At 43.8% G+C, this 26,620-nt stretch overlaps 1 protein-coding gene across 1 annotated transcript in view; it reads left to right on the top strand.

The window, feature by feature from the left end:
• Positions 1 to 4,265: 4,265 nt before the first annotated feature.
• TSC22D3 (TSC22 domain family member 3) overlaps positions 4,266 to 26,620 on the top strand; it is an 84,251-nt gene continuing 61,896 nt past the window's right edge. The window contains exon 1 of the mRNA XM_051968705.1: positions 4,266 to 4,841. Coding sequence (XP_051824665.1) covers positions 4,531 to 4,841 — 311 coding nt within the window. The 5' untranslated portion in view covers positions 4,266 to 4,530. The remainder of the gene's footprint in view (positions 4,842 to 26,620) is intronic.

Here is a 26,620-nt window from a genome sequence, read left to right as displayed (position 1 = left end):
GGTTAAGCCCTCCACTATGGCGGAACCTAACTCCCTGAGGCAGGTTTCTCCAATCTTGAAGTGTCGGAAATTTTTACTTATATTTTGAAAAGGCTAGGTTGCTCAGTGGAGAGAGCACTGGGTCTGGAGTCAGAAGACCTGAGTTCAAATCCAGCCTCAAATACTGTGACCCTAAGCAAGTCACTTCACCCTATTTGCTTCAGTTTCCTTATCTGTAAAATGAGCTGGAGAAGGTAATGGCAAACCACCACAGTATCTTTGCAAGAAAACAATATGGTCCACAGGGTCATGAAGAATCTTCTTCAGCCTTTTTAACTGAACAAATTCATGGTAGAGTCAGAGAGGCTTGAGTTCCAGTTTCTCTTCTGCCACATATGTCTGTGTGTCATTTCATTTCTCTGAGCTGGTTTGGTTGTCCGTACGATGGAAATAATTACTACGCAGAGAAGTTGGGAAGCTGGAGTAAGATAATGGGTGATAATTTACTTTCCAAATCTTAAAGCGCTAAAGAAATGTCGCTTATTATTAATTCAAATGTAAATCTGCATCTCTGAATTTCTTTTTTTTAAAAATAATTATAACTTTTTATTGACAGAGCCCATGCCTGGGTAATTTTTTTTTACAACATTATCCCTTGCACTCACTGAATTTCTAATAAAGACCTTGCTGTCCCCTCCCCAGTTCAAGCCTCTAGGGCCACAAATCTGCTCCTTCTTCTTCTTGAACTTAAACTTCAGCTAGAATTGACCTCTAAGATCATTGAGTCCGATGATGAGCTGCAGATCAGCAAACCGAGATCTCGGGCAAGTCCGACGATTTGCTCAACATCACATAAGGGATAGAATGAGAATTCAAACCCGTATCTGGCACTTCTTCCACGAGTCCAGGTATCAGAGACTGTTCTACCCTCCAAGGCTTTTCTTCTCCAGGCTAAATATCCTCAGTTCTTTCAACCAAACCCAATATGGCAATATCAAAATTTTCAAAGAAAAGACTGTTAAAAACAAATAAACAATAAAATTTGCAGTGGCAGCAAAGAGAAAGTTCTTTTCCTGTCCTGACCCCTAGATCCGAACATCCTCGGGTTTTTTTAATGGCCTTCCTAGTATGTGGCCCCCTTGACCTGAACCCTCCCCCAGGTGATCTGCTCAAGGCAGAGTGGCAGCGGGCCTCTCACCTCCCTGGTACTGGACCCTTGACCTCTTTTCATGATGACCTAAGAGACCCTTCTCTTGTTTGGCCTTCTACTGCTGGGTCATAGCAAGTTTATAATTATGTGATTGTTTTTTTCTGTCTAAACTAACTTATTATCTGAAAACTTATTCCCTCCTTCACAGCAGGAAGATGTGTATGGGGGGCTATTGAAACAAAATATTGCATGTGTTGTTCGATATAGGTAGATTGTTTTTGCTTAATGGTTTTTGGGGGTTTTTTTGGACAACTGAAGGGGATGTGTGGGAAATGATCACCAATAAAACAGCTTTGAAAAATTATTATCAGTAACATGTAAAAACTTTCAATGATGATGTAATGAAACTTGGACAGAGCAAGTAATATAAAAGGGAGCGAGAATGAGCCTGTGACCTCTTGCCACAAGAACTGCCCTCACCAAGGCCCAGCAATAAGTATTTTGTAATTTATGGCCTTAGAGAGTTGCTTGGGTCACTGGGAGGTTAAGTACTCTGTTCCTTTCAATCACCCAGCCAAGATATAGCAGAGGTAGGGCTCGCATCTACCTCTTCCTAACTCCAAGGTCTTCTGTCTATCCATTGTACCACAGTGCCTTTCACCAGAAAAATAATTTACGGGAAGAGCTGGCTCAGTGGCCGTGTATGTCAGTATGACCTCTCTGGCAACAACATCCCCCCAGATTCTATGTGGCGGTTCTCTAGTCACGCTCCTGCAATAGATGGAGGCTGGCCAGCCGTAGGGTTGGGGGGACACGGTCAGATGGTGGAAGGGCTGCCACAATGGGGGGAGCAGAGGGGGCGCCATCAAGGAAGGCGCCAGACCTTCCCTGAGCTCTACCTCCTAGAGGTGAGCGACAATCTTTCCCAATTGCTTTGTTGGGGAGAAAAGGGGGCAAATTGAGAGGTGGTCTAGATGGTGCAGTGGTTAGGGTCTGTTCACTGGAAAGATCCCCCTGACAAAGTTGGCTCTCCCAGCTTATGTTTTGGGAAAAACCTCCTCCATATGAGAGCAGACTGAGAACCACAGGACACGCTTATCCTCCTAGACCAAGCTCAAATAATCTGAGCTGCAAGGTAAGAATGCTGAATTGGGAATAAAATAAAACATGGCTTCAGAGGATCTTGGGATCGTAGACTTAGAGACCATTGAATCCAACCCATTTCATTTACGGATGGGAAAACAAACAAGTAACTTGTCCAGGGTCATATAGCTAGTCATTGTCTGAGGCTAGATTTGAATTCAGGTCTTCCTGACATTCTACTCTTGTATAACTCTGGTAAATGACTTAATTCTCTGAACCTCAACATTCTCATATATAAAATGGGTATAAGAAGAACACTTATCTCATAGGATTGTTGTGAAAACCAAAGAAAAAGGCCCTTTGTAATCCTCAAAGCACTATCGAAATGTCAATTATTATCAACATTAATATTATGACTGCACAACTGAACACAACTAGGCGTGACTGGGCATAGGACCTTTCTTGCCAACAGGGCAAAGTTGAATTTAATAATCCAGAACAACAATAACACAGGCCGGAAATTCAAGTCTCCTCCTGTGTCCCTCTACATTCTGGTACAAGTGGCCACTGTTCAAACATGTTCTGGCTTCGCGGGGTCCAGGACTCCCCCCATTCTCTTCATTGCTTGCATCAGGGAGAGGGATGGGGGGGAATGAAAAACCAGAGAATACCATTTCAGGGAACAAATTGTACCGGATTCTGCTTCCATTTGCTTAACAGGGAGCTTTGTGAGGGGTAAAAGAGGGAACTTTTTCCAGGGCTGTGCTCCAATTTTAAAAGCAAGCTGTAACCTAGGGAAGAAGGAACCTAGCATTCAAGGATAAAAGCCCTTGGAGCCCTTGGAGCCAAACAGAACTCCTGAAGGGCTCTGGAGCTTCTTGCTGGATTTCTAGGTTTTGTCTTGAGTGTTAAGACCCTGGGGGTGTTGTCACCTGGAGAAAAGGGAGGCTGGGGCAGAGAGATTATCCTTATTGAATGGAGACTTCCTAGCTTTAGAGTCTTCCCAGCAATCAATCATGTAAGAAGCATTTATTAGGCACTTCTTGTGTACCTGACACTATTCTACCGGCTGGAGATGGACAAAGAGGGAAATATTCCCTGCTTTTAACCAGTCGACAAGCATTTATCAAATACCTACTGGATGCGGGGCATTATATTATATTACACGCCTTTGTACACGTTGGTACAAAGACAAGGAGTGAAATATTCTGCATCCCCCCGGAGTTTCCGGCCGGGCGAGCTGGCATTGGGAGCAAGGCTGAGGCCGGGGGCTTCTCATCCCTCCTGCTGCCTCCAGCCAGCCTGCTTCCTTCCTCTCCAGGGACAAGAAAACGCTCAGCCCAGGCGGGGACAGCCAGGCAGGGGTGGGACGGGAAGGGAAGGCTGCCTGTGCTCACTTTCTGAAGGAAGGATGTGACTTGGCTAGTGGGAGCGGGCCCCTGAGCCCGGGCAAGGGGGCCGGGAGGAGGGACCTCTGGGCAGGGAGGCTGGTGTTCGTGCGGGGCTCTGGGCTTCGCCCCGGGTCAAGGGACCTATGAACAGCTGCTGCTAACTTTCTTCCTGCCCTCCAGGAGTGATTTACATGCTGTCATAGACCTCTGGTGGTTCCGCAGTGTACAGCGCTCTCTCCCGCGCTCTCTCCCTGTCTCTCGGGCTCTCTCTGGATCACTCGGATCATTCTGTCTCTGTCTCTCGTCTCTCTGTCTCGATCGCAGTCTCGGTCTTCGTCTCCATCTCCGTCTCGGTCTCTCTGTTTCGTTCTGTCTCTGTCTGTCTCTTCGTCTCTCTCTCTCTCTCTTTCTGTCTGTCTCTGTCTCAGTTTCTCTCCCTCTCTGTCTCTGTGTGTGTGTGTCTGTCTCTTTCTCCGTCTCTCTCTGTTTCTGTCTGTGTCTGTCTGTCTCTCTGTGTCGCTCGCTCTCTTTGCCTGGACCTAGGAGGGACGAAAGAGGCTTCCCCTCAGACTCTCCTTCTCTCCTGCTCCACCCCACCCCCGCCCCCGTCCCCGCCCCCTCCCCCTCCCCAGCCGCTCCCGGGAGTCTTCCCACTGCTGCTACAGGTCCAATCCCGAGTCCGGGTGTTAAGTTGAGAAACTTGGGCTGTCTGACTGGGGGCTGTGGCACCACCACTGGGCAGCCGCAGGGGTAGCGGCGGCGGCAGCGGCAGTCGCAGCAGGAAGCCGGCCCCGGACACCCGGCTCCGCCGGACACCGAGTTGGGTCCCCGCGAGCCCAGCGCCCCAAGGCAATCCGAGCAGCCGGGGTGTCCTTCGGGGACCCTCCGGGAGCCGCTCCGTCCCGAGCCGGCCTCGAGCGAGACGCGATGGCCCTCCCCTCACCTGTGGGGCTGGACTGCTGCACCTGCTGCCTGGACCTGGCCAGCCGCAGCGGGCAGGAGGCTGGCGGCGGCAGCGAGGGCAGCGGGGGCGCCCCGGCCAGCCCCAGCGTGAGCAACTTTCGGCAGCTCCGGGAACAGCTGCTGTTCGCGAACCTGAACGCCGACAAGCTCAACCGGATCATGCGCCAGGACTCCCTGGAGCCGGTGGTCCGCGACCCCTGCTACCTGCTCAACGAGGGCATCTGCAACCGCAACATCGACCAGACCATGCTGTCCATTCTGCTCTTCTTCCACAGGTAGGCGAGCCGCTCAGCCCGGCCGGCCGAGCCGAGGGGGAGGAAGGGAGGAGGGAGGAAGGGAGGGAGGAAAGGTGGGAGGCCTCTCCCTCGGCCGGGACGGGGAGCGAGCGCGGGGCGGTGAGTCGCACCCTCCCGGCGCGCCTTCCCGGCTTGCGATTGGGCGTCCGCACTTGGGGCCGCGCGGGGCGGATTTCGGGACCCTCTCTCAGAAAACCGGCTCGAGACGCAGCGGCTAATGTCCGTTCGATCACGGAGCCAATCAGCTCCGTGGAAATGCAGCTCTCAAAATAGTTACCAAAAGCCCTCAAAGACAGGCTCCAGGTTGGGAACCAGAAGAGAGAAGGAGTCGGAGTGGGGTGGGACGGGGAGGGGGGGGGGCGGAGGCTTCGTGGGACATTAGCCTAAATTGTCCCTGCGGGTTGGCACAGCTTGGGGGGCCATCTGCCTTCCTATAGCACCGAAAGACTAGGTGGGGGTTACAGTGCCCTTGGGTACCACCCCAAAGGTTTTCCTCCCCTGGGCGCCCTCGGGGAGCGAGGTAGGCAAATATATCTTAGGATTCCAGATTTAGGGCTAGGAAGGTCCCAACCCTCTTCATCTTGTGAGGAAACCGAGATCCCATACGTGAAGTAACTTGTCAAAGTCACAGAATCTGAGAAAGGAACCTTAGAAGCCAGCTAATCTAACTCCTTCATTTAAAGATAAGGAAACCGAGCACACAGATGTGAATTAACTTGCTTAAGAGTGTAGACACAGTTCTTTGGGATATAAGCCCAGTAGAAAAAACAAAAATTTAAAAAATATATATTAAAAAAAAGAGTGTAGACACAGAAATCTAAGTGAGGGGCCTTTAATCTTTAAAAAATATATATTAAAAAAAAAAGAGTGTAGACACAGAAATCTAAGTGAGGGGCCTTTAATCTTTTTTGTGTGTGTCATGGACCTCAGCAGTCAATCTCATGAAGAATCACATTTTAAATATATAAAAATCAAGTCCAAAGGAAAATAAATATATTAAAAAACAATGATCAAAATGTGGATATTTTTTTTAAACAAGCTCACAGACCATAGGCTAATTTAGATTGTGCCTATGTGGGTTTTTGTTTGTTTGTTTGTTTGTTTCCTTTTTTGTGAAGCAGTTGGGGTTATGTGATTTGCCCAGGGTCACACAGCTAGGAAGGTCGGATTTGAACTCAGGTCTCCTCCTGACTTTAGAGCCAGTGCTCACAGGTAGGAACCCCTGGCATAAAGCTGGAAGGAATCTCAGTGGATAACCCATCCATTTTCTTAATTATAAGAAAATCGAAAGCCAGAATTAGAGTAACTTGCCCCAATTTCATATGATCAGATCAGTCGACAAGGTCTGGGAGATGATTTAGTCCACATCTCTCATTTTCTAGATCAGAAAACCGAAGCCCACATAGGTTAAAGAACTTCCCAAGGTCATCACACCAGGGGGGCCTCTGAAAGTTCCAGCTGAAGCAGCAAACTGGCCATGACTTTCAAGTTCAAAGTTGATGTACCTAATAGGAAATGAACAGAAATTTGAAGCTAATAGAAGCAGATGCACAAGGAGGTGGGAGGGGGGTGGCAAGGAAGGAAATTATCTGAGTCCCTTTGATGTTTGTAGGGTAACAGAGGTGGGAAGAATTTTTTTCTTCCCACTGAGAATGGTGACCCAAAAAAAGCAGACAAATGGCTCTTGAACCCTGGGAGAGAAGCTAACGGCTCTCAATTCTGTGCACAAGAGAAAGCTGAAACCAAAGGCTGCTCTGCTCTGTGTGCCTCTGTGGGTCATGTTGAGAGATCCTGCCAGGCAGACTCTAAAGGGACAGGACTCTCATGCCTGAGAAAAGGCTAAGCTGGAAGCCCTCTCACTGATTTGGGAGGCAGCCCCCTTGAAAAGCCAACTCCGTCCAAGTAGGGAGAAGTTGAGCCTCATGCAAAAGAGCCATCTCTTATTGAATGTGCTTATAATGGAGAGAGACTCCCAGCAACTTGCTGCCCCCTCACCCAATTCCGGAGTCTCTCCGCTGTTTTCAGCACTCCAAGGCGGGCTCTCCAAGATGGCTAACTTAAGGGCCCAGACCCCCTAGGGACTGCTGAAGCTGTAGTGGCTATTTCCCCTCCATAAAGACATGACTGCAAAAAGTCAGACCGACACCAGCGAACGGATGGCTGGTGCTTGGGGGAAAGAGAGCTGGGCTGGACTTGGGGGGGGGATGTCTTCAAACTTGATTTCTGGTCCCAGCTCAGCCAGGGACAAGCTCAGTCCCTTCTCCACTGGGGACCTCAAGGTCCACTCTGAGATCTTGCAGCTTTAGGAGCTTTGTACCTACGTGACGAGGTCTGACCGATCCCTGGGAAAGGCAGTTGGCTCTCTAAGGAGGATACTGTGGCACAAACTCTTGCATACCCTGATGAATAGAAGGGATCCTTAGAAGAGTGTTTTAAATCCAGAAGATTCTTTGTAAACACACACACACACACACACACACGCACACACACACACACACACACATATATATATTTTTTTTCTTTTGCACATGACGTACAGTTTTATTCACGAAGGGAATTCTCAGGGAGAAAACTTCTTCCGCCAATGTAAAAGGGCCCCAAGAAGGGTCTCCTAGCCAAGATGTGGCAGAGTTAGGACTCCAATCCAGGACTTCCCTATTAAGAGGGCCACTCTCTATCCACTGTGCCACAAATAAAGGAATAAAAAGGCTGGTCCCCAAACCTACATCTCTTTAGAGAGAACGACACAGGGCAGGGACCCCAGATGCCACCCTTGGGTGGGGTAGCACACAAAGCACATCTAACTTTAGCAAAGGACAGCTCATCTTAGTGTGCAGTGCTTTTCCTATTGCTATAGAATCCAACCAAGGAGATAAGGCCACCGGAGACAGATATTCATCTTGGACAATTATATAAAGGAATCAACCTCACAGACCAGCATCCCAGAATACTTAATGGAATCGTTCCTAGCCAGTGATCAAACAATGATTATGCTCAGAGAGTGTTCGTGGAATGCTGGGAGGTCCTGAACTTGAGCTAGAAGTTCCGACTGTTTTTGGTGTCCTGGACCCTTTGAGAAATTCATGTCTTCTCATATCTTTTCAAAATATGGTTTTTAAAGTACATAACATACATAAGATTACAAAGGAAGCTAGTTATTTAAAATAGTTATCAAATGATCTTTCCCCCCCACCCCAAATCAGTTCACAGGTCTCAGATTAAGAGCCCCTGACAAGTATAATCCAGTACTTTCTTTTGAAAAACCGGAGACAAAATTTTCAAAAGATTCCCCTCAATTTCCATCCAGCCGTGTTTCTTGGCGGTAGTCCAATACAGATATTGGCCCAGATTCTGGTCAAAGGGCACCACCCAAGATCAAAGAAGTGACTAAGATTTGTTCCAGGGAAGATTTTCTGGTATCCTAGATTTTTGGACTAGAAATGGATTATTTCCGATAGGCTTAAAAAAATAAGAGAGAGCAAGGGAGAATGTAGTATAGAGAAAAGAGCCGGAGACTCTGAATGGGGAGACATGGGATTTAAAGCAAGTCTGAGAGCTGGGCTCAGAACTCACGGCTCATAAGAGCTGTACAGAATAACACTGTGCTATAGTGGATAGAACAGTGAATTCGGAGGAAAAGAAACTAGATTCAAATTCTACCTCTTCCACTACATGGCCTTACAATTTCCTTACCTGTATCACAAATTACAAATTCTTTAACTTTTATCTTGCTAATAACTTGAGAAAAATGGTAATTAGGGATACAGAGATGAGTTCTCACATTTCAACTTTAAATATTAAATTTTTATTGATACCTTTTGGGTTTTTTTTTTCATTTCTACACATATTCATCTCTTCTCCCCTATTCATAGGACCATCCCTTGCAACAAAGATTTTTTTAAAAAGAAGAAAATAAAATAAGAAAAGAGAAAAAGAAAGCAGTTCAGAAAAATCAATCTGCACATTACTAAGCTCGATAGTATCTGTCAACTATTGCATATCCACTCCACCTACGGCAGGAAGGAGCATTTTCTAACACTTCTGAGCTTGATCACTAGAAGATGCAACAGTGTTTCAGAGTTGTTATTGTGCTTCCTATTCACATTGTCGTAGCCATGGTTTATAGAGTTTTCCTGCCTACTGATTTTGCCATGCTGCTTCTAATTCTTCACATTTGTTTTTTTTTTTTTTACAACATTGTAATATTCCATTCTATTCATAGACCATAATTTGTTCATCCATTTCCCAATTGATGGCCACCTGCTTTGTTTCTAGTTCTTACCATAAGAAGTTCTGCTAGGAAAATTTAGGTGTATTATGGGACCTATCTTTGACATCCTTTGGGTTATATTCCTAGCAGCATGGCTCAAAGGACATTTTAGTTTCTTTGTAAAGCATAATTTCAAATTGGTTTTCAGAAGGATAGGACTAATTCACAGATCATTAATGTGCTTATGTTTCCTCTGCGCTCCCAATATTGATTGTTCCCATTTTAGCCAGTTTGGGGCGGGGGGGGGGGGTGTTGTGTGAAACTATGGAGGTGTTCTTATTTGCAATTGTCTTTTTATTAATGATTTGGAACAATCTTTGATTAATACTTTGCAATTATTTTGGATAGTATTTCATTTTTCCAAATACGTGTTAAGGTAGTTTTCAGCATTCACCTTTGCAAAACCTCGTATTCCACATTTTTCTTCCTCTCTCACCCCCTCCCCAAGACAGCAAGCAATCCGATATGTTAAACATGTGCGCTTCTTCTAAACATATTTCCGTAATCATCATGTTACACAAGAAAAATCAGATCCAAAGTGAAAAAACATGAGAAAAGAAAAAAAAAACAAGCAAACAACAACAAAAAAGTGAAAATCTATTTTGCAATTATTTTAAGAATTATTTGTTCATATCCTTTGACCACTTATCCAATGGCTCTTGTGTGTGTGTGTGTGAATTCTCCATATATCTTAGATTGATATCTTTAGAGATATTTGATACAAACATTTTTCTTAGTCAAAGATTGCCTTTTTTATTTTATTCATGCAAAAGTTTTAAAATTTTATATATTTGACATGACCTTTTTTTATCTTTTGTGATTACCTCTGTTCCTTATATGGCAAAGATTTCTCCACTTCAGCCATTTTGAACTTACTGTTTTTTTAAAAAAATATATTATTATTATAGCTTTTTATTTACAAGATATATGCATGGGTAATTTTTCAGCATTGACAGTTGCAAATCCTTTTGTTCCAACTTTTTCCCTCCTTCCCCCATCCCCTCCCCCAGATGGCAGGTTGACCAATATATGTTAAATATGTTAAAATATAAGTTAAATACAATATATGTATACATGTCCAAACAGTTATTTTGCTGTACAAAAAGAATCGGACTTTGAAACAGTGTACAATTAGCCTGTGAAGGAAATCAAAAATGCAGGCAGACAAAAATAGAGGGATTGGGAATTCTATGTAGTGGTTCCTAGTCATCTCCCAGAGTTCTTTCCCTGGGTTGTAGCCGGTTCAGTTTATTACTGCTCTATTGGAACTGATTGGGTTGAACTTACTGTTAAGGTTTATGGTACGTTAAGGTTTGTGAGAGTTTTTGCTAGAGTTTTTAGAAGTTATATGATCAATGATGTTGGTATATAGCAGAGCAGGGCAGGGAATAAAAATTGATACAAGCACACTAATATCTGGTAGAGAACCATGGAAAACCATACCATTGCCCCAGTTTCTTATTGTTTACCTACCTTTATAGTTCCAAGAAGATACTCCCAGACTCCAACCTGAATCTCACAGGAAAGGCAGCAATGGCTTTTTAGAGGCAAACCCTCTTAACAGTTTGAAAATTCTTAAGATATAATTGAAACTCAGAGTTACATTAAACTATCCCCCTTGACATTACAGTTCCACATACAGCATCCTTGGGCTGTTTGTAGGTTTCACAAAATCATGGACTTCAGAATCCTACAACTTCATTGTTAGAAAGACAACCCAGCCATCACATATCCCAATCTATACCTGAAAAAGGACCCCCATGCTTACTAAATGATTTATTGGAAGACACGGAGAGTTATCCTGCCACATTCCTGTCAGCAACCCAGCTTCTTAAGATTCAGACCCAACCACCAAGATGGAAGAGGAAAAAGAAACATCTCTTCAGCAGCCCTAGATTAACAGATAGTTCTATCCCGTCATAAAAGGAGACTCAGGACATGGAGTGTCTTTCCATTAGTTTGGGAAGTTTGTGGCAAAATCCACAATTTGCACTCCATTTTACTTCTGTCGATGGAAAGGGAGAGTTATTATGGCAATGTGGAGGCAGGTCAAACCAATCTGACCTGGACTACTTCCTCCAGAGAGGGAGATGGAGCATCTAAGGAATTGAGACACAGATCCATCTTCCCAGCTATTGGCATTCCAAATTTCCACATGCTGAGGTTTGCTTAGCAAGTGGATTATGGGAGATGGAAGGCATTCTTCTGTTGATATCACACTGCAATGACCCTTATAGTTAATCTTAGACTACTCTGTGCAAAAACACCTTTGAAGACTGAAAGAAGCATCTCAAGGATTCATCTCTGTCTTTAAGATCCCCAGCAGTATATGAAGCCTTGTTCAATCTTACACTCTCCAAGGACAGGGAGCTCCTTATCTCCTGAGGGACCCAAAAAAAGACCTACCTCAAACATCTTTGTCCTTCCTTCTGAAGGACCGGGCCAGGGCAAAGAAAATGAGAACTGGAGGAGGGGAAAGGGAGAAGAAGAAAAAGGGAGAGTGAAATGGAAACCCAAGGGAAGGGGAGGGGAGAGAGAGGTTGCTGCCCATGCTTGGCAAAAAGAATGAAACAGAAAAATGCCCTGTGTAATGCAAAGGGTAGGTCATACAGTACAATTGAATTTTATTTGGCACATTTAAGGTGTAGCATTTTGGGACACTCCCCAACTAGTACAGTGGGTTCCTCAGACAAGTTTACCCCAAGTTCAAGATATTCTGTAGGTCTGTAGCCACTCAAAATAATAGTTCGGGAGTCCCAACTGATGTGTTTACTTTTGCTAGTCAGCCAGAGGACACAATTAGGTCAAGACAAAGGCATTTAATGAAATAACATAGTAAGAAAAGTAGGAATAAAACATTTCCCCCATAAAACTAGGGCACACTTTTCCTCAAAGACACTATCAGTGCGAAAAATAGGTACATATGTAAGGTACATGTGGAGAAGCACACGTAAGGAACAAATGTCTAGAGCAAACATAAGGAGAAGCACATGCCAAGGGAACAAGGAAGAGACAGTGGGTGATTGAAGACGATGTGTAGAATTGGAGAGGAGAGAGTGCTCTCGGTGAATGTCCTCAATCTGCATGTCATGAGGTGAGGTCCTCTGCTGAGAGGAAGGAGTCAGGCTGCATGGTGGGGGGTACTTGAGGAAAGAAAGGAAAGTTTGAAAAAATTGCTAAAGGGAGTAGGATCAAACATCAATCAGGGAAATATTAAGGACTTGCTGTGGAGTAGTGGGGGATCAAATGACATTAGGTAACAAATGTGTGGGGAACATAGCACAATTGGATGTAACAGTAGCTCAGGCCACCCCCCAGTGTCATGCAGTGAATGCCAGATGTCAACCTAGTTCTACATTATACCCTTGAGTTCCTTACTCCACTGTCTTATTCCTTCCACATCCCAGCTGTGGATTACTGCCACAATCCTTATTCATTCTAGCTTGAGTGCCATTGTACCCCCTTGATAGATAAATTCCCAAATATTTTATATTATCAACAGTTATTTTAAATGGAATTTCTCTTTGTATCTCTTGCTGTTGGATTTTGTTAGTGATGTATAAGAATGCTGATAATTTATGTGGGTTTATTTTGTATCCTGCAGCTTTGCTAAAGCTGTGGATTATTTCTAATAGCTTTTTAGTAGAATCTCTGGGGTTCTCTAAGTATATCATCATATCATCTGCAAAGAGAATAATTTGGTTTCCTCATTACCTACTCTAATTCTTTTAATTTCTTTTTCTTCTCTTATTGCCAAGGCTAGCATTTCTAATACAATACTGAATAGCAATGGTGTTAGTGGGCAACCTTGTTCTACTGCTGATCTTAATGAGAATGGTTCTAGTTTATCCTCATTACATATGATGCTTGCTGAGGGTTTTAAATAGATGCTAGTGACTATTTTAAGGAAAAATCCATTTATTCCTATACTCTCTAGTGTTTCTAATAGGAATGGATGTTGGATTTTATCAAATGCTTTTTCTGCATCTGTTGAGGTGATCATATGGTTTTTCTTAATTTGGTTATTGATATAGTTAATTATGCTAACAGTTTTCCTAATATTGAAGTAGCCCTGCATTCCTGGTATAAATCCTACTTGGTCATAGTGTATTATCCTGGGGGTAACTTTATTTAATCTCTTTGATAATATTTTATTTAAGATTTTTGCATTAATATTCATTAGGAAAATTGGCCTATAATTTTATTTCTCTGTTTTTACCCTACCTGGTTTAGCTATCAACACCGTATCTGTGTCATAAAAGGATTTTTTTCCCTTAAAAAAAATAGTTTATATAGTATTGGAATTATTTGTTCTTTAAATGTTTGGTAGAATTCACATGTAAATCCATCTGGCCCATTTTTTTCTTAGGGAGTTGATTAATAGCTTGTTCTATTTCTTTTTCTAAAATGGGATTATTTAAGTAATTTATTTCCTCTTCTGTTAATCTGGGCAATCTATATTTTTGTAGATATTCGTCCATTACACTTAGTTTGTCAAATTTATTGGCATAAAATTGGGCAAAATAACTCCTGGTAATTGCTCTAGTTTCCTCTTCATTGGTGGATAGTTCTCCCTTTTCATTTTTAAGACTAATGATTTTCCTCTTTCCTTTTTCTAATCAAATTAACTAAAGATTTATCTATTTTGTTGGTTTTTTTCATGAAACCAACTCAGTTTTATTTATTAATTCAATAGTTTTTTTAGTTTCAATTTTATGGACTTTTATTTTTAGAATTTCAAGTTTGGTATTTGATTGGGGTTTTTAAAATTTGTTCTTTTTCTAGCTTTTTTAGTTGCAAGCCCAATTCACTGATCTTCTCTTTCTCTCTTTCATGAAGTAATATCATCTAGAGATATAAAATTTCCCCTTATTACTGATTTGGCTGCATCCCACAAATTTTGGTATGTTGTCTCATTATTGTTATTCTCTTGGATGAAATTATTGATTTTGTCTATGATTTGCTGTTTCACCCATTCATTCTTTAGGACGTGATTATTTAGTTTCCAATTGCTTTTTGGTCTATTTTCTCCTGACCCTTTATTGAATGTAATTTTTATTGTATCATGATCTCAAAAAATGCATTTATAATTTCTGCCTTTCTGCATTTGATTTTGAGGTCTTTATGTCCTAAGATATAGTCAATTTTTGTATAGGTTCCGTGAACTGCCGAGAAGAAAGTGCACTCTTTTCTGTCTCCATTCAATTTTCTCCAAAGGTCTATCATAACTAGTTTTTCTAGTATTCTATTTACTTCTTTAACTGTTTTCTTATTTATTTTGTGGTTTGATTTATCTAGTTCTGAGAGAGCAAGGTTGTGATCTCCCTCTGTTATAGTTTTGCTGTCTATTTCTTCTTTTAACTCTCTTAACTTCTCCTTTAGGAATTTAGATGCTAATATGCTACTTGGTGCATATATGTTTAATATTGATATTGCTTCATTATCTATAGTACCTTTTAGCAAGATATAGTTTCCTTCCTTATTTCTTTTAATTAGATCAATTTTTGCTTTTGCTTGATCTGAGATCAGGATGGCTACCCCCGCTTTCTTTTTTTTTTTTTTTTTACTTCACCTGAAGCATAGTAGATTCTACTCCAGCCTTTTACCTTTACTCTGTATGTATTACCCTGCTTCAAATGTGTTTTTTGTAAACAACATATTGTAGGATTCTGGCTTTTAATCCAGTCTGCTATTTACTTATGTTTTATGGGAGAATTCACCCTATTCATATTTAGAGTTAAAACTACTAACTCTATATTTTCTGCCATCTTATTAACCCAAATTATCCTTTTCTCTTTCCTTTTCCCCTTTCCCTCCTCCCCAGTATTTTACTTATGAGCACTACTTGCCTCACAGTCCTCCCCCTTTAGAGACCCTCCCCCTTTCTTATAACTTTCCCCTACTCTTTCTCTTTCCCCTTCTATTTAGCCTACCCCTTCCCTTTTCTCCTTTCCCCTCCCACTTTTCTATAAGATAAGAGATGTTTCTCTTATTAGATTAGAATATATCTAATATTCTTTTTTGTGGGCCAAATCTGATGAGAGTAAGATTCACAAATATTTATCACCCTCCCTACTTTCCCTCAATTATAATATGTTTTCTTTGCCTCTTCCTGAGATATAATTTCCCTCATTTTACCTCCACTTTCCCCCTTTCTTTCTGTTACAATCTCCTTTCCACTCTAGTTTCTTTTTTATATTATAACAGTAAAATCAGATTATACATGTATTCTCAATGTATACCCATAACAGTAACACAATTCTCGAGTTTTTTTTTTCTTTTTACCTTTTTATGCTTCTCTTGAATTCTATATTTGGAGGTCAAATTTTTTGTTTAGCTCTGGTCTTTTTTTCAAAAATAAATGGGATTCACCAGTTTTATTGAATGTCCATCTTCTTCCCTGAAAGAAAATGCTCAGTTTAGCAGGGCACTTTATTCTTGTCTGCATTTCAAGTTCCTTTGCCTTTTGGAGTATCAGATTCCAGGCCCTTCGGTCCTTTAATATGAAAGGTGCTAGATCCTAAGTAACCCTTATTGTAGCTCCTTGGTATTTGATTTGTTTCTTTCTGGCTGCTTGTAATATTTTTCCTTGGTCTGATAGTTCTCAAATTTAGCCACGATATTCCTTGGGGTTTTAATTTTGGGGTCTCTTTTAGGAGGCCTTTGGTGAATTCTTTCAATAGGCATTTTACTTTCTGATTCCATGATATCTGGGCAGTTCTCTTTGATGATTTCCTGAAAGATAGTGTCTAGGCTCTTTTTTTCATCATGTATTTCAGGAGTCCAATTATCCTTAGATTGTCTCTTTTAGATCTATTTTCCAGATTGGTTGTTTTCCCAATTAGGTATTTTACATTTTTTCCTATTTTTTCTCTTTTTTTTGGTTTTGCTTGACTGATTCTTGTTGTCTCATTGAGTCATTCATTTCCATTTGTTCAGTTCTGAATTTTAGTGAATTATTTTCTCCATTTATTTCTTTTACTTCTTTTTGTATTTGTCCAGTTGAAATTTTAAATGTGTTGTTTTGTTCTATGGAATTTTTTTTCCATTTCACAAATTCTGTTTTTTGAGGAGTTATTTTCTTTTTCTGTTTCACAAATTCTATTTTTCTGGGAGTTGCTTTCTTTTTCCATTATATCAAATCTATCTTTTAATGAGTTACATGCTTTTTCCATTTCACTAAGTAGATTTTGTCTCTCTGTCTCTTTCTCTTTCTCTGTCTCTCTGCATGTCCTTGTCTCTGCCTCTCTCCTATCATTTTGTTCCTGCATCATCAACCACCCACCCATTGTATATTCCTAATTAGATATCCTGTAGACATCTTAAAGATGTCCAAAACAGAATTTATTCTCTTTCCTTCAAAACCATTCCCTCCTACATCTCCCATTGACTCCTCCTCCCACCTTCCATCTCACTGCTCCTGCCTTAGTTCAGGTGCCCATTATTACCTCTCATCTGGATTACTGCAATAGCCTCCTATTCTGTATCCTTACATTCATTCTCTCCTCTCTCAGCCAATGCACCCAGCTGTCAAAATCATCTTTCTAAGAGCAGATCTGACCATGTCACCCCTTACCCATCCTGCCCAAAAAGATCCTGGGGCTCCATTTCGCTTCTAGATCAAATATAAGTCCCTCAGGTTGGCCTTTTAAAGGTTTTTCATAATCTGAATTGTTCCTCCTCTTCATATATCCCAAGGTCTACACAAATGAGTTTGCTCGCTATTCTCTCCATACAACATTCCATCTCCCACCTCCACACATTTGCACAGGTTGCCCTCCCTGTCTGCCATTCACATCCTCCTCCCTTTCACCTCATAGTTTCACTACCTTGATTCAGAGGCCAGATCAAGTGATTATCTTCTGAAGAATGCATATCCCAGTTCTCGCTTCCCTCTCCATCACAAGCTCTTTCAGAAATTCATTTGTCATTCATTTTCTTTGTACATGTTCACCACACCACCTTCCACACACAAGGAAACATAAGCCCCACTTGCTGTTTTTCTATTTTTCTAGCCTTATACAGTTCCTAGAACTAAGAGTGGTTTCATAGATGCTTGTAGGAAGAAGGAAGGAAAAGAGGGAAAGAAGGAAGGAAGGAAGGAAGGAAGGAAGTGAGGGAGAGAGGGAGGGAGGGAGAAAGGAAAGAATGAAGGAAGAAAGGATGGAAGGAAAGAGGGAAAGGAAGGAGGAAGGGAGGGACAAAGGAAGGAAGAAGGAAGGGAGGGAGGGAGGGAGAGAAGAAGGAAGAAAGAAAGGGAGGGAGGGAGAAAATAAAAGAAGAAAGGAAGGAAGGAAGAATGAAAGGAGGAAGTGAAGGAAGGAAGAAAAGGAGAGAGGAAGGAAGAAAGGAAAGGATGGAGGAAGGGAGGGAGGGACAGAGGAAAGGAAGAAGAAAGGAAGAGAGGGAGAAAAGAAGGAAGAAAAGAAAAGGGAGGGAGGGAGAAAAGAAAAGAAGAAAGGAGGGAAGAAAAGAAAAACAGAAGGAAGCAAAAAAGGGTCAAAGAAAGTAAGGAAAAAAGAAGTAATTAAAGCATGAGGGAAGAAAGAAAGAAATGAAGAAGGGAAGGAAGAAGTGAAAGAAGGAAAGAAAGAGGGAAAGAAGGAAATAAAGAAGGAAGCAGAGAAAAAAGAGGAAAGGAAGGAAGAAAGGAAGAAGAAAGGAAGCAAGAAGGGAAGGAAGGAAGAGAGGGAGGGAAGAAAAGAAAAAGAGAAGGAAGCAAAAAAGGGTGGAAGAAAGTAAGAAAAAAGAAGTAAGTAAAGCATGAGGGAAGGAAGAAAGGAATGAAGAAGGGAAGGAAGAAGTGAAAGAAGGAAGGAAAGAAAGAAGGAAAGAAGGAGGGAGGAAGTGAATAAAGGACAAAGAAAGGAAGCAAAAAAAGGAGAAAATAAGGAAAAGAGAAGGAAGGAAGAAGGGAAGGAAAGATTGGAAGAAGGAAGAAAGGAAAGAGGAAAGAATGAAAGAAGAAAAGAAGGAAGGAAGCAAGGAGGGAGGAAAGGAAGAAAAAGAAAGGAGGCAAAAAAAGGTGGAAGAAAGTAAGGAAATAAGAAGAAAGTAGTAGGGAAAGAAGAAAGGAAGGAGAGAAGGAAGAGGTGAAAGAAAGAAGGAGAAAAGGAAGTGGAAAAGGAAGAAGGAAGGAAGAAAGAAGAAGGAAAAAAGAAGGAAGGAAGGCAAGCAGCAAGGAAGAAGGAAGGAAGAAGGGGAGGCAGGAGTGAAAGAAGGAAGGAGGGAAGGAAACAAAAAGGGTGGAAGAAAGTAAGGAAAAAAGAAGGAAGGCATGAGGGAAGGAAGAAAAGAAGTGAAGGAAGGAAATAAGGGAGGGAAGGAAGAAAAGAAGGAGGGAGGAAGGAAGGAAGGAAGATTGGAAGAAAGGAAAAGTGGAAGAAAGTAAGGAAAAAAGGGAGGAAACAAGAAGGGAGGGAAGAAAGAAAGAGAAAGAAAGCAAAAAAAGGATGGGAGAAAGTAAGGAAAAAAGAAGAAAAGTAGGAGGGAAGGAAGAAGTGAAGAAGGAAAGAAGGAAAGAAGGGGAGAAGAAGGAGAAAGGGAAGAAAGAACAAGGGAAGGAAGCAAAAAAGGGAGAAAGTAAGGAAGAAAGGCAGGAGGTAAGGAAGAAAAGGAGGAAGAATGAAAGGAAGGCATGAAAGAAAGAAGGAGAAAAGGAAGTAGAGAAGGAAGGAAGAAAGAATAGGAAAGGTTAAAGGAAGGGAGGGAGGGACAGAGGAAAGAAAGAAGACAGGAAGGGAGGGAGGAATGGAGGTAGAAGAGAAAGAAGAAAAGAAGGGGGAGGGAGGGGAAAAAGAAAGGAGGGAAGAAAGCAAAAAAGGGTAGAAGAAAGTAAGAAAAAAACAAATAAGATAGGAGGGAGAGAAAGAGGGAAGGAAGGAGTGAAAGAAGGAAGGAGAGGAAATAGGAAGAAGACAAGGAAGAAAGGAAGAAGAGAAGGAAGCAGTGAAAGAAGGAAGGAGAAAAGGAGGGAGGGAGAGAAGGAAAAAAGAAAGAAAGAAGAAAAGAAGAAACAGGGAGTGAGAGAGGGAGGAAGGAAGGAAGGAGTGAAAGAAGGAGAAAAGGAAGTAGGAAAGGATGGAAGAAAGGGAGGGAGGGTGGGAGGAAGGAAGGAAGGAGTGAAAGAAAGAAGGAGAAAAGGAAGTAGGAAAGGATGGAAGAAAGGGAGGGAGGGTGGGAGGAAGGAAGGAAGGAGGGATGGCTCTTCAAAGATTTCTTTAAACCTTTTCTAGAATGGGCATTTGCTGCAGCATGATTCCTTTCTCCAAGTTCCCATCTCTCTGGAACATAAATCCAGAGCTGCCTGGGCTAACTAGTCCCTCTAGGCTTTGGTCTGCTTTTTAAGCTAGATTATCCTGGCTACGGGGTCTCGCTTCTGGCCAGTGGAATCAGAAGGCCTGCCTTCCCTCAGCACCCATTGCCTGCAGTGGCTCAGGCCCCCTAGGAAGCAGGAGAGGCCCTCTGTTTTGTAGAGCTGGGTAGGGTCTCCCTCATATAAGCTGCTCTCTCTTGTCCGATGCCTCAGGCAGGTCACATGGGACACAAACATTTCCAGGTGTAGCCTGTTTGTTAACGAGGTTAAAAATTCTAAAAGTCTTTCTGGGCTACTCTAAGGGCAAGAGCTCCCCCAAGGCTCCCCAACCCCAAGCCCGCCTCCCCTGGTTCTGGCCCGGCCTGTCCCGGTGCTTGCATTTTCCGCTTTAGAAAGCAATCCCTATCTAAAATGAAAATGCTCGTGGAACTAGGATTTGAGGGAAGGTATGTCCTTCGCCCCTCTCTTTCCTACCCCCCCACCTCCTGCTGCCAGTCATGTCCCTGAACACATGCATGACTTTGAGAACTGCTAGGGTAACAAATCACTCGGTCCTTGGATGACAGATGTATGACGCTTTTCATCATCCCGGGCCCTTGAGCCTTCTCAACTTCAAGGCATCTATTTAGGTTGCTTGGTTGGTTAGTTAGCTGAAGGAGGGTGCCTTGACCTGTGATTTCTTTGGCGTAGGGACTTCCTGATGTGAAAAACTGCTTTCTGCCAGAGCTGAGCAGCAATTGGTAAGCTATAGACAGGCCTCGAGAGTCATCTGAGGCATCTCAAAAAGTAACAGTCTGCGTTGAAGTTAGGGCCGACACCCACAAAGCCGGCTCTGAGCTGGGTGTCAGTGCTGTGCCTTGCCATGATTATTTTGAATGAATTTATCAGAAGCTTTTACATATCTGAGCTAGCTCAAGGCACAGCTTTATAGGAACAGAATGGCTGTGTCTGGGGAGGGTCAGAGGCAGGGCAAGGCAGGGCTGCCATAGGCAGCCCAGGAGGGGATACGAGGCCTGAAACACCCCAAGGGTCTGGGGGTGGTAAGGAACACGAACGGGGACAGGTGGACAGGCAAGAGACACAAAGTGACTAAGTTGGCCTCCTCCCCAGTCTGGCTGAGAGCCGGGACTCTCCTCAGTCCCCCGCTGGGTCATTTGGTGTTTTAGCTTTCCTGTCCCTGAGGGACAGGCCGCACTGTCTCCTTGGGCCTATTTCTGTCCTCTCAGATGACTTCCCAAGTCCCCGATTCCAGGTTGGGCGCTGGCGACATTCTTCGAAGCAGCCTCAAAGGCCAGGAAGGAAGTCTGGGTTGTGGGGACCGAGGAGTCCGCAGAGGACCAGAGGACCGCCACGTCTCCGGCCGCCTGCTGAGCCTGTGTTTATTTACTGTGACTGGGGTTTAACTGAAACGTTCTTCCCTTTTGTAATAAAGTGCCATTCAATGGGAACCGTTGCCAATGTCAGATCGGGATGCCGTTTGCCGAGGACTTGACGTGGTCACTGGAGAGAGGGGTGGGAAACAGGGATTCTCTTTTGGGTTTAGGAAGAGAGAACAGCTAGGGACAGACTGTGCCGGGCTAGTGACGAGCAGGAAGGGATGAGGGTCATGGCTACATTTCAGTGTAGTAGCCTTGTTGGGCAAGGCACGGAAGACAGCGAGGCATCTCTGCTGCCAGAAGGCCTGAGCCTAGTCTGGATTTAGCCCCAGTTAATGTCTCGGGGAAGCGGGCCAGAGGGCCACGGGGGACGAAGGAAGCTTTCCACAAGGCCCCACACAAAAACAATAGAGAGGTAGGGGCAGCTGGGAAAATGGATACCTCTTCTCCATTTCCACCAAAGCAACATTTCCACCTTCATTCTGCTCCCTGCCTCCACTCCCTCCAAGTGCTCTAGTGGTGTAGCAGGTGCTTCGGGCCATAGGGAAAGAGATGTGGCCAGGCAAATGTGCTGACCTTCTACTTGGGATGGGACTAGCTCCTGGCAAGACTGGGGAGGAGGCTAGATCGGGAAGCCAATGTCTGCTGCCCTCCCGTCTATCCACGCCCCCTTCCCACTGTGGTAGTGGTCCTTTTGCAAACTGAGTGTGTGGCCCATGTGCTACTGGGTACACAGCACAAACTGTCCCGCATGGAGTCGAGGGAGGGGTGGAGAATATCATGCTCAAGTCTCGTTGTTCCACAGCTCAGTGGGCACATGACCAGAATGGCTTTTTATCCCCCTGAGATTCCTTTTCTCTATAGTCAAGGCCTACCTGAAGAGAGACAGTGCAGTTCAATGGATAGGGCCCAAGAAGATCTGACTTTCTATTGTGACTCACTGCCTTCCCCTTCCTGGGCTTCAGTTACCTCCTTGCTAAGAGGAGGGACACTGGTGGTCCCTGAGCTCTCTTCTCAGAGCTCCCAGACACCAGAGGCAGCTTCCTCAAAGAAACTTGCCTTCCTCACCAAATATTTGTGCTTTGGTATTCAGCTCATTTCCTCTGCTCAGGGGAGATGGAAACCATCTGGTAACATCTCAGGAATCTGGCCGGCTTCACTCTCGAAGGACCTTCCAGGTGGGGGATCAGTTAAAGCCAGAGGAGAAAGGGGAGAACAAGGGAGAGGGAGGGAAGGGATGCCAGGCTCTTCTTCCTAGCTTGCCCCACCCCAGCTCATCCACCCCCAAGTTTGGTTGGCAAGGCTGGCAGACAGAGCCCCGACCCAGGTTAAAACCCGATATTACAGAGATGTGCTGCAGAGATCCCCCTGGTGTCCCGGGGGCTACTGTCTGGCTCAAGTTCGTGGTGATTTCAAATAGTCTCGTCCGGGGGATTTGCGAGGAACATACTCACAATCAAAGAAACAGGCTGGGCTTCAGGAGTGCCGCACCCACAGCTGGAAAAGCCAAGGATGGGATGGAAGGGGCTTGCTGTGTGGGATTCACCGGGGAAGGGTGGAGATGTCGCGATGGAACAGGCTAAGGTCTGGGGATAATGGCACTGTTGTTACCAAGGGGAGCACCAAGACCCAAGGATAGCTGGTGGCGATGGGCCCCTCAAACCAAGAACCAGAAGTGGGTCCCCCCACCCTTTGGCCTTCCCTTCCCCCCCCCCACATCTGCTTCTTGCCTTTATTGCTCTTGCTGAGGATTAAAGGAACTGTTTGCTGCTCAGAGAATTGTCCTCGGGACAGACTTGACCATGTGGTGATTCCAGATCCGTTGCCCTTGCGTTCTGAAAGTCACCGAGCTAGCACAAGTTCAGAAAGGTTCTCGGTGGTTTTTCTGGCTAAGCCTGAGAATTAGGTTTCTGGTTCAGTGCAATTAATCCCCCATTGACTTAATCTAAGAAATGGCTTTCTAATAAGCTAATTTGCCTACATTCCCTTCACTGCCACCCACTAGTCCCATTAATCATCGATTTCATTTGCTTCAAAATTGTTCCTGAATCAATTAGTCCTCCCCTTCGCTTTCTTCTCCCCGGTCTTCACTTTCATTACTCTAGAGAAAAAGTCTACATGGTCTAGAGGAAAAGGAAACTGCTCTTGTAAAACAGAAAAAAGAGGAAAGAAACAAGAAAGCAAAGCCCATGAAAAAGAATGACGGGTCCATGACCCGAACTCAAAGCCATGGTAAAAATGCAGTGTTGCCCTTCGATGATGAGGAGGTCCATCCACAGCATCCTTAGGACTTCCTGAGGCCATTCTTGCCAGGGCTATGTTTCGGTCACAACGGGACTTGTTTGTAAGCGACCTTGAATACCTTCTTGGGGAAGTGGTAAAATGAGAAGATCCAGTGAAGCTCCCGATGCTGCAGTAACTGGAAAAGAGACACAGAATCATCCTCAGGTCTCTGGCTTCTCACTGGAGGGGAGCGTGGTAGATTCCCTTCTAATATCCTTACCTTCTTCAGGTGGTACCCAGCTTTGGAAACTGAATCCTCAGTCTTTCCACTCACAGCTAAATGTTAGATTGCCCCTAAGACACTTTGATCAATTATGTAAAAAAAAATAATAATAATCACATCAATCTCTTTGGTTTTAAATGTGACATTTCCAAATAGATCTCTCTCCACTTCTCTTCCCGATAGGCAAAAACAAAGCCTGAAAAGGCATTATACCAAATGAGCCTGACAATACATCTACTATTGCCCTGACCTCTGCCAAAGAAAGGAGGGAGATACAACTGACTTTCCCACATTCAAGCACAGTTACAGAGCAACCAGTTTCTATAGGCTCTTTTTCTATTCAATTCTTTCCATTTCCATTGGTACGGCCATCATGTCCATTGTCTTCCTGGTTCTTATTTCACTCAGCATCAACTCATGCATCTTGGAATTCTTCAGACCCATTCTTTTTTATGGTACAGCGATAGGACATTGCATTCATCTACCACAATGTAGCTAGACACTCTTTCTGCCTTGCTTTACTCCAGCTGTTTATTAGAAAAGACTATGATTAGAAGATGGGGACACCTACATCCGATGTCCAACTTTTGATGTGTTGGTTGCTGGGCTGAGTTGGGGTTTTTTAAACCTCTTTTTTCTTCTTTGTTTATGGGATGGCTCTCTTGGAGTTGGAAGGAAAGAGCTACATTGGGAAATGTTGGTAAGGTCGATACAAAAAGATATCAATACATTAAAAACCATTTTCAAGCTCTGTCACCTGGCCCTTCTCAAGGCAACAACCTGAGTTGTCCTTCAGCGGGTGGACGACGTACTTCCGGCAAACGAGCCAAATAAGCATAGACAATTTCTGGAACATCCATTAAACAAAAAAATAGTCATTGTTATTTAATAGGCTCCATGGAATATATGAGAGAGACAGCTTAGCGTAGAAGTTGGAGAGCTGGCTTTGGAGCTGGGAAGACTTGAGTTTACGTCTCCCTCCTGACACATCCTGGCTATGTGACTTAAAGTCTCAGTGCTCTGACCAGTTCTCTAAGAGTAGACTTTGCAGAGAAGATGTCAACCTAGATTGGTAGATGGAGTTTTCCTCACTTGGATGATTCCAATACTAATGAAATCTCAGGGCTAGTCCCTGTCTCTGTCCCTTTAGAGTATATAAATCAGGTCCATCAGCATTTATTAAGCACTTGTGCTATTAATTCATTAATGTGCTATATTAAGGCCCTGTGCTAAGCCCTGGGTATACAAAGAAAGGCAAAAACAATCCCTGCCCAAGGAGCTCACTGTCCAATAGGGGAGACAAGATACAAGCAGCTATGTACAAACAAGATATCTACCAAAGAAATTTGAGTATTCTCAGAGGGAAAGGACTGACAACGAGGAGAACCAGGAAGGGCTTTTTGCAGAAGATAGAATTTTATCTGAGACTTACAGAAAGTCAGAGAAGCGAGGACTTGGAGGTGAAAAGGGAAAGAGTTCTGTGCATGGGATACAGTCAGGGGAAATGAATGGGGTCAGGAGATAGAAAATCTTGTTGGTGGAACTGCCAGGAGGCATTGGATCACAGCGTACATGAGAAGGAGTAAAGTATAAGAAGATGAAAAGGTTAGGAGGGGCCAAAGGGTTTTGAAAATCAAATATGGGATTTTCTATTTAATATTGGAGGTAATAGGGAGCCACTGAAGTTTATTGAGCTGGGGAGTGACATGATCAGACTTTGATAGGTGAGTGAAAAATGGAGACATTTGAAGCATGGAGGCTATTCAGAAGGCTATTGCAATAGTCCGAGTGTGAGCCATTGAGGACCTGTGCCAGAATGCCAGCAGTAGCAGAGTAGAGAAAGGAGTATACGTGAAAGATGTTAATAAGGTAGAATGACAGATCTTGGCAACTGATTAGGGATAAGAGAGAATGACGAGTTAAACCTGACTCCTGGGTTGTAAACCTGGACGACTGGGAGGATGCTGGTGTCCCCCACAATAACAGGCAAATTGAGAAGGAGGAGCTCCGAGGGCAGAAAATGAGTTCAACTTCAGATACTTTGAGTTGCTGATGTTTATGAGACATCTAGTTTGAAATGTCCAATAAGCAGTTGGAGATCAAGACTAGAACTCCGGAGAGAGGTTAGGACTGGACAAATTTAAAAATCATCAGCTTAGAGATAATCATTGAATCCGTAGGAGCTGATGAGTTCACTAAGAGAAGGAATCTGGAGCCCAGCTTCTTAAACTGTAGATTGGGACCCCATATGGGGTCTCATAACTGAATGTGAAGGAGACAAAAGTTTGATTTATTATCAGTAAATGTTTGATTTGAATGCCTATTTTGTGTATCTATATAGCTGGGGAGCTGTTGAAATTTTTCAGATGGAAAGGGGTGGAAAAAAATTTAAGAAGTCCCGGTCTAGAAGGAGAAGAGAAGATGGCCAGGCCAGAAGTGGGGGGGTGGGGGGTGGACACTTGTCATTAGCAGGCAGGATCTGGGTGAGGATCCAGCAAAGACGACTGAGAATGAGGGATCATACAGGCCAGAGGGGAACCAGAAAAGAGGGTTGTTATGGGAACTCTAGAGAGAAGATAGTAGCAAGGAGAAAACCAACTTGAAAAAGTGGTTAGTGCTAACCCTTAGTCTTCTCTAAAAAGAGGAATAGGAGTTGATCATCATTCAGAGAATCCTGAATGGATTCCTCAAGGAAAGTATTTTGGCACCAGAGGAAGTGTCCTTGGAAGGATAGGGGAGAGCGAGATAGTTTGAGAGGAGGAAGGAGGCCATTCCAGAAGGGGGACCAGGTGGGGCAAGAGTGAAGCTGTTCTCTCTGGGTGAGTTTGTGTTTCCAGGGACAGGCAGGTCAGTGAGCTGGACTTCCTGTCCTTCTCCTCGCTTCTGGCCAGAATACTGACTTTTAGGACTTTCATAGATAGGAGAGAGGAGAGACCTTTCTGCTCCTGGCCAAATTCACCCCCTGAACTCTTGGTCCAGATGGAGAAAGGAAGTGGAATGGGGAAAAGAGAAGGAGTGAGCAGAGCCCACAAAATTCAACTTGCTCACTCCTCCTCCCTCCTCTCTCATTATCCCTCTTCTGTCTCCTCCCTAGCCCTCCCTGGATCCAGGGGCCTCATCTTCTCGAGGCTATTCAGAATTCAGATTTAGCCCTCAGCCTTTCTGCTAGCAATGTCTGCTCACAAGGTCAGATTTGTAAAATTGGTCAACTGCATCCCGCTAAGGCAGGAACAGGAGGGGCAGACAGGAAGGGGTCAGCGTCTGTGGCACTGAAAGGTCCTTCCAAGTCCG

Source organism: Antechinus flavipes, chromosome X (genome assembly GCF_016432865.1).
Source record: "Antechinus flavipes isolate AdamAnt ecotype Samford, QLD, Australia chromosome X, AdamAnt_v2, whole genome shotgun sequence".
Taxonomy (NCBI): Eukaryota; Metazoa; Chordata; class Mammalia; order Dasyuromorphia; family Dasyuridae; genus Antechinus; species Antechinus flavipes.
This window is presented reverse-complemented; position numbering and strand designations above follow the sequence as displayed.